We start from the raw sequence: 9,072 nt of genomic DNA, 5'->3' as shown, positions 1-9,072 counted from the left end.
GAAGGTAATAAAGGCAGAGAATCAGCACACCAGTCAGACAAGCTGTAAATTATAGATAAAGGTCAGAGATGGCAGCTTACATATTCTCTCAATAAGAGGTCCGCTTTAATTCGTATCTTTCATATCAGCACATTAGATATTTATTATTAAAAAACCCCTTTAATACAGCATATACATCCTCCTGAATTTCTACTTTGAAATTACAAAGCTGTAATTATTTCTGTTCAGCAAGTGATCTATTTATTTTAATGTAGGACCTAATAAAGTAACAAAAAATATAATCCTGCACAATAGATTATGCAATATACTTACTGCCATGTAAAATAAAATCCAGTATTTTAAATAGTATTTAATACACCTTGCCAAGAAATAAACCTGTGAGCTAGCAGGGATCTGTCTAGTGTAATTTGTGCTAGTAACACTTCTGACCCATCTGATGACTAAGTGGTGGTACAGAACAATGAAAGTAGAGAGCAGATCTCCTAGGTGTATAAGCTGCTTTGTGCTCCACAGCTCTGAGCATCCTTTACTTTCTCTGTACATACACAGCAAAGAACTGACATCCCTTTTTTTCATATCCACTGAACAATATCTATTGGCTCTCTGTATCATACTGTTTTCATACAGTTCTATCTGTCTGTGTAGATGAAAGGAGGATCTAGTGGTGCCTAGCAAGATTTATACAAGACTCAGGAATGTAGCAGGAGCTGGAAGTTTATGTCACCTGTGGGGTATAATGTTTTACTGTTTCTGCTGCTTTTCCAGTGAAGATGCTTTATTTGGACAACAGCTAAAAGATTCAGTGTTGGATCTACATCAGCCCAGTGTGTGAATTGCATTGACTTCATCTGCCTATCCCTGTATTGCTAATACAATGCTTTTGGAGAACTGTCTGAGGGTTCTAGCTTATGGTTTTTACCTATGGATTTTTCTTTTTCTGACCTTCCTCAGAGGTAAGTTTTTCTATTCTTTATTTAATTTGCTTTTACTTTCTTTTATTCTCAGGGATGCATACAGTACACATAACTACAAATATGACACACAAACTGCAACCCTTATTGATTATTAACATGAAACTTGAACTGTAGATCAATGTCAGTGCAAAGGAAATTAAAACCACTTTCTAAGCAATATTTGGGTGTATTATTAGATTTTTAGTTTAAAAAGGAGCAACTATTGTTGTAACAAATTAGTATTTTGAAAACTGTTTAGGGTTAATGTGTGTAATGATGACATTTATTATATCAATCTAATTTGTTCTTTTTTTACGCTTTTATCATTTAAATTGTTATGCAGATCAAGCAGTATGGATGAAGTAAAAGTAATATAGTTTGTGCACAAATGTGTCACATTTGCTTGGTCTGTAATTGTGGGGAATAGAAGAAAGAACATCAGAAAAAAAATATTCCTATAGTGAATACAATCATAAAAATTATTAACTGCATACACATATCAGAATACAATATTTGTTACAATAGAGGTTCCTAGAATTATTTTATGATCAGCACACAATACATTTATTGTATAGCTACAAATCAGGTTTGTAGAGATACAAGGAAACTTTTTCACATATCAAGCTGTCAGTTTAAATTCTAATACACATGCTTGTGAATATGCAGCAAATGCAAAAATCATATCATTGTAAATTTTTGATTTCATTTGGACCCTGGCTTTAATTGTGTTTTAAATACTTAAATACCTGTTTTCTATTAGATTACATGTAATACATGGGTGCATTATATTACATTAATGCACCCATGTATTACATGTAATGCATTATTATGATCCAGTGAGTAACACTGAACACATGAATTAATTCACATGAAAACAAATGTGTGGTTATTTTCTAAAACGTCCAATCTGTATTTGTGTTAATTTTTGTTATTCAAAAAGTCAAACCTGATTGGCAACAAGTCTTGTGTGTTAATTTCCTTTTCTCCTATACTCATGAATTAATCCCACTACGGTAGTATGTGTAATGATATTTACATACACAGACTTCTGTTTAATTGAGAGAGTTAAATACATATATATGATGAATATAAGTTTCTCCTCAACATTTTTCAAGAAAACTTTTCATAAAAAACATTATGTCTTGTCATTAACAAGTCCTATCAACCAGGCAGCTAACATTTTCAGGGGAGCACTGGCAGCTTCCATGTTTCTGTCAAGACAGGTAAACTTTAATGATGGTGTATAATCAGAGACTGGTGCTTTTATCACTTTCTTGTGTGGCGGTGCTTTTTTTTTTAAATAACTAATTTAAATGTGTTTTACCTTAAATTTATGGCAGTCAGGGTCCTTGCTAACAGGGTCATAACTAGAAATCAGAGCCCCCAGGCATGTCTTAGCATATCCCCCTAGATGGGACCCCTTCCCTGTGGCAATTAGTGGTTCCTCTTCCGTAGCCCATAAACAGGTTGCCTGAAATTGCCAAAGGGGCTACCAGTGTCTTCTAAACAGCTGATATCCCCATATCTCTACAGTATCAGTGACTACAGGCTACTAACTTTGCATTTCATCTTTCCCACCTCTTCTGCTATTCAATCACAAAAATAGAAGCAGGAAAGAGGAGGACAAAAACCTGTACCCTCTCACTGCAGCAGGGCCTCTTCAATACCAACTAGGGTGATTGTTATCCATCCATTAGACAATAATGCAAAAAAGGAAGAATGAAGAGCTTAAAGTGTTTATTGCATGCGCAATAAAGAAGATGTTTTCTCTGTTTGAAATATCCCATAGCCCTATTCTAACAATATGTGTCCAATAAATAATTACAATACTTTCAATATAGTATATACATTATTTATTTATTATTGATTACATTTAGTACATACATTTAGTACAAAGGTTATACATGACTAATATAAGACAGTTAAGATAGTTTATTCACAAGGTTAATGTTTCATTGTGTATGACTGGGAATTCAAAGTAAACATGGCTTCACCTTATTCACTTAGATAAGTAAACATTTATTTGTTATGTGAACATGTTAAGTGTATTTTTCTTTAGTGGATCTAGGTATTAAAGAGGAGGGTCCTCCAAAGCTTGACCATCACCTTACATGTATGAAAGTTTTTTATAGCCCTTTACCATCGACATACACTACTATTGAAATGACATTTGGTTCTTAAAAGAGAATCAGCCACAACTGGGCCTATATTTGAATATTGAATATATCTTTAATATTTACATATACAAAGCCTACTTATATAGGGAATTATAATTACTGCTTATTTAGGTTTACTTACTGTCTCTGACAAGGACTATGGAGCTGAAAGTCAGTCTGACAGTTGTTGATCTGTGAACTGTTTGGTCCAATATGATAATACCACACAAGCTTGCTACTGGTTCCTAAATCAGCATAACAAACATTGTAAGAGTTTAGGCTGTTAACTTAGTGAATATGATGAAAGTTTGCTTTGCAATAAATACTCAATCACATGCAAGAAAATGTACACAATGCACACTTTTTGCTCGTACATGATTGGATGGATGAAGTCATAAAATAATTACCTTTTTTTTACTAAGCTAAGTAAAAATTCCCTTGTAAGGAGACATTGACCTAGGGGGTCTGTTTTAAAGTAGTGAATTGACATTCATCAAACAGGGTGGTGGATAATCCAGGCCCATAGATTTTCAAGGGCAGTGATTGATAATTCAACAGAGAATGTTGATGAATGTCAGATTCACTGACTTGTATTTAAAATAGGCCCCTGTATTTCTTTATAAAATCAGCTTCAATGTCACATGGCAGTTGTACAATTAGGTGTAATGTAAACAAGTGTGGTGAGTTGTTTTGTGATATTGCAATGTAATGCAGCGGTCGTCAAACACCATGGGCTCTCTATTCATTGCTGGTTGATGAATTTTCTAACCAAAAATCTTAGACAAACTTTATGTATGTTTAGACATCTTTGGGCTGGCTATCCACTGGTTGGTCTGTAGGACTAATTGTCAGTGTGACTATTTGGATGTTGCACAATATGTTTATGCAATATTTCTCGGAGAAATAGGAGTTTGAATCTGCTTTGGGCTCGAGGTTACTCACTGTAAACTGATACAGATCTCCCAGTTGTCAATGACAGCAGGGAGGAGACCTGTCATGTTTTAATGATTGTCTAGGGCCATCAAATAGAGATTTCACACATTTATGTCCTGGTTACAAAGCTGTGCATCAGATATGCTTATCTAACATGAAACATGTTGGATTGAGCAGATAGGACTTAGCACCCTAGTCAGTTTTTTTAAAGTTCCTGTGTCTGTGTCCTAACAAGGGCATTCACCCTTTCTGTTCAGCTAATCGGTGTGGAAGCTGCTGGGAAAATCAGACATTATGATCTACCAATGGGGAAACTAGCCTGGCAACAACTATCTATTGAAACAACTCCTCTTGCATTGTATTTTATATTATATTATATTGTATTGCATTGCATTATTCTCCCTTGTTGTATCTCTCTAATGGAAACTGAAAAAAAACTAACAATTATGAAGTGAATTTTAACATGAATGTTAAATGACAAATATAGATTCCTCATTTTGCCCCAACTTATCAAATATGTATCCTTTAGTTCCTCAGTATTCTTTAGAAGACCAGAGTTAGAAGGTTCCCTATGGGTATTCTAGCTCCATGAGGTATAATGACAAAACTTAAAGATGTATTCAGGTGCTTCCTTTGTTTTGGTAAATATGTCTGCCTTAGGAATACATGTTTGGAAACGTGAGGGCAAGACAGGTGAGGAAATTTTATTGCCTGTTTCAATTCTACTATAATGAAAGCAATTGTATATTCCAGAACTGAAGGGAGGGGGTCATTTGGGAGGTCACAAATAAGCTTGCGGCTTCAAGCTTTTGTATGGTAATATACATCCTCAGTGACTTCTAATATCATAAACTCTTCTTAAAACGTACATTTCAAAAAAGCCATTTTTTTTGGTTTAAAAAATATGAACAGCTCAGATACAGCGTAGATTTTTACAGTGCTAGCAAATTGCAATAATGATTTTCAGTACCTAATAACATAAGAACTGATCAGCAACCATAGTATAGTTGCTGCGTTTTTATTTCTTGTTTTATTACTTTGTTTATGAGTACATACTTTATAATCATGCCTAGTCTTAAATAATAATGGTAATACCCAATCACATTGGGTCCAGCACTTGTTGGGATATCTTCCTCCCATGATCTTCAAATGAAGCTTGCACTTTGAAGAGGCTTTCTGCGCTAAAATAGATGCACCCTATTATATCACATACACTTTATATATACAAAAGTGTGGTTTAGCAGCTAGTATGCTACATTTTCTCTTTTACAGTAAAATAACATGAAATCAAAAGTAACAAAGACAAATATAAGTAAATTACTGGAAAAATATATTCTTGGTATAATATTTTTGATCTAGGAGGGATATTTATAAATTGAATAATATGAGTTTTCCCATACATGTCTCTAAGTAATGTTAATAGACACGTCATTTTAAAGTGTTTAAAGGAATTTTGCTATATTTTGGTTAATTAGAATAATTAAAATTACACCTAAACTAAAAGATAAAAATACTTGTGTTTTTTAAGGTAAGCAAATGTTTGTTATATACGTGAATAGTGGTGTTTAGATAATTTTGGTCAGATTTGATTTTGACTCAGAATTTATCTTTTCCATGTGGCTGCATTGGTACACCTTACTCTATCTACTACAGTGGACTGATGTCAGTGTAACGCTCTATAAAAAAATAGAGCACAGCTAGAAAAGATGCCATTTTGTGCTGCTTTGCTACTGAGTCAAATATGGTTAGCTTGGAGAAGCTAAAATGAAGACAGGAAGTTGAAGAAAATAAAAACATTAAAAAAGGGGCAGAGAGTGTTTGCCAAGGTATCATTTGTTGCTACTGCTAATCAGAGACAGGAAGAAGGTAAAAAAAAAATTTTGTAATATCCTCCTATTTCTAATAGGTTCAGAGAAGAATTAAAAAGGGGGGCAGAGACATCCTGTCAAGGCTCCATTTTCTACTACTGCTAACAACTTGGAGCTAATGGGGCAGATATTGTCATCATTGGGATGAATAAAACTGACAATGGAAGTAGGCCTCAGAAGAGAGCAGCCACTAGTTGACTGACTGTAACTAAATCTCTTGGGTCAAATTCACCAAACTTTGGGTAGCAGGGGAGATAACACCACCACCACTAGGAACAATGCCAGTGGTAGCTCACAAAAGATGTCCCATTATGCAGGTTTTTACAACATACCATGGGATAGGCCTGTCTGTGTAGCTCCTCTTGTGGTCACGACACGAAAATGAGGACATTGAACATGATACATTACCCTGGAGCCAGCATAGCCCTGTTTACTCCACAATACCCATAACCACTCTTCTGAGGACACATGTTCTTTATTGCCTCTTCTGTTTTCAGACAGTATATGAATGTAAATAGCACAATGCAGAGAACATCAACAGCAGCACAACTGTTGAGTACTGTCTTGACTTGCTTGTGACAGAAGTAATGCTGGTGGCCCTAGTCAAAGGAGGTAGTAGTAGTGGTAGTGAATTACAAAAAACAGGTCTTGAACAACAGCAATTAGACAAGCAGCACTTGGTATCAATTTTTGGCATACTATCGATCTGGGTCAAACAATAATGGTTTCTCTGTTCTGAACAAGACATAGGAATGGGATGAGAATAATAAGAAGAACAGTGGTGAAGATAAGGAGATAGATACTGTGCAACAACATTCAAGTTGTTCCAAGTCAAAAAAAAAAGTTTTTTAAAAGGCAGTGCTGCTCATACAGTTTGCATACATAATAAGAAGCATTATCTACTATTGTGAGAGAACCACTATGCCCAGTAAATCCTGCCACATCCTTCTGATCCATCATCCAGTTTTCAAAAGGGTAAAAATCAAATCTTGGTACTACTACTAATGCTGCTCCTGCTGTTGCTACTGATGCTGCCCGTGGGGGTCAGTTGGCATCAGTGCAGAAATGTTGTGTTAAGTATGTACAAGAAGGGTCATTTTCACTTTTCACACCAAGTCCTCCTTCTCCATCTTAAATGTTTGGTTAGAAAACAGAGGCACACTTCTGTTAATGTGATGGCAGATATCTGGAGCAGTGACTACTGCAGGGGCAGTAGTCTTCCAATGTTCAATGGCCCATGGGGTAAATATCTTGCACAGCACTGACATGTCCACACTGTAGTATCTGTTATCACATAGGATAGTGCTCAGGAGGATGACCTGCAAGGTTGGCTCCACTTTTGATTCTTCTTCTTCCTTTTCAAAGAGTACCCCTTTCAACTGGCGCCAACATGGCATGCTGTTCTATTAACAGTATGGCATGTGTAAGCTCATGCACTGCCATAAAATCTTCCATTTAGTCAGTTTGCTTTAAAGAAGTTACACCATGGGTAGGTTGTATTCGCCCATGGCAATGTGGTCACTTACAACAGGACCAACATTGTAACTGCACCTGGCAAACTCACTCGTGTTCCCTGAAGGTGTTAGTGGGGAGTGGGACTAATATGGGGGGTGTCCACCACAGCAGGAGGTAAAGAGAGGTGGGCATAATCAAAAGCAGGGGTAAGGGTATGAACAATTACCAGAGAATGATTTGTCAGGTATCTCACACAAAGAGAAGACAACTGGATAACACACCTTTACACTCTCAATATTGCAGTCTCTGTGGAAAATATTTCAATCTGAAAGGGAGGCAAAATTCCACTTTTATGAACAAACATTATGCATTTTTCTTTTAAGCGGCATACCAGTGCCAGATCTCTTCAGCAGGCATCTCAGTCTATTCCCCACTACATCAGTCCTCAGCCCCCCTGTCTTAGCCAACACTTCCAGACTCCAGCAGTGCCACAACGTGTAGGAACAACTGCCCCTTGGACATGATGGCAAATCCATGATTTCTAAATTTGGCTTAATAAACCATTCCTAGTTATTTTCCACAAAAACAAATACTTACATTATGAGAAAACAAGCAAATTTTGTTAGTCAAAAAGGGAAATCCACTTTAGATTTGTTCAAAAAGTGAAAAAGCAGCATTTAATTCTATATATACTCCATTTTTTCTAATTGTGGTGTAAAAATGTGTCTTTTTTGCCAAAAAATGGAATACAACAAAAAGTGTATTCAGACTATGCTGTCCAATGTTCTTAGAGTTATCTAACGAAACCAGTCCTAGTGATTTGTCACAAAAATAAACATTTTTATACCTTTTATGAAAGACTTAGAGAAGGTTTACAGAGTCTAATAAATAGGTGTTTGCTTCTTTAAATGTTCTAAGATGACCAAAGGACATTAAAAAACAAAACTGAACATGAATGAAGTGAACACAGCCTCACCTTGCCTACTGTAGTAAACATTTTGCAAAGTTGAACAATTACTTTTATTTTGCATTCTACTCCGTCTACTCCTATAGTAAATATTCCCATTGTGTTAAGGGTGAACTGCTGTTACAGTTCTTATGGACCATTTGTTTTTGGTTTTCATGCCAGCTTTTGAAGCACTATAAAATAACATTTAGCTGTCAAGAATTAGTATCTGAGGCCACTCTCTATATATTTCATAAGTGCCATTCCTAAATGCATTTAGTTATTTGTTAGTAAAAATATGCCTGTTGTGTATATTTGTTTAAACTGTACATAATTTTTCTGGCATATTAAATATGTGTTATGTATTATATTAATTGGAAATACATTTTATATTCTTCAAGTGAATATAAAACGTGAACAACAAAAAATTGCTCTTTCAGTTTAAAAGACTTTTGAAAGTGTCTCAACTGACTGATCCCTTGAAAAATTGTATGTTACTTAAACAAACATTGATTCCCAAACAACAAACATTGCTGCTTTTCCCAGGAGCAGTCATTGTATGTCATAATGGATGTTGTGATTTACCAAAGATTTCAGTCTGCAATTTCAGGCTACATTTCTGCTAAACCAATTACTACCTGATCTGTAAGAAACATTGTTGCAGTTTTCAAGGTAGCTCTTAACATTTATGATAACCACAAGGTTACTGAAAGTGTTCTAGGTATATTTCAGTTTGACATGTCAGTGCACCAAAGGATAAT

At 35.4% G+C, this 9,072-nt stretch overlaps 1 protein-coding gene across 1 annotated transcript in view; it reads left to right on the top strand.

The window, feature by feature from the left end:
* The first annotated feature begins 491 nt into the window (after positions 1–491).
* Positions 492–9,072, top strand: part of LOC140326624 (neuronal acetylcholine receptor subunit alpha-7-like) — an 81,768-nt gene continuing 73,187 nt past the window's right edge. Inside the window, exon 1 of the mRNA XM_072405392.1 lies at positions 492–953. Coding sequence (XP_072261493.1) covers positions 875–953 — 79 coding nt within the window. The 5' untranslated portion in view covers positions 492–874. The remainder of the gene's footprint in view (positions 954–9,072) is intronic.

This window comes from Pyxicephalus adspersus, chromosome 3 (assembly GCF_032062135.1).
Source record: "Pyxicephalus adspersus chromosome 3, UCB_Pads_2.0, whole genome shotgun sequence".
Classification (NCBI taxonomy): domain Eukaryota; kingdom Metazoa; phylum Chordata; class Amphibia; order Anura; family Pyxicephalidae; genus Pyxicephalus; species Pyxicephalus adspersus.
The sequence above is the reverse complement of the archived record's forward strand: the minus strand, read 5'-3'. Positions and strand labels throughout refer to the sequence as shown.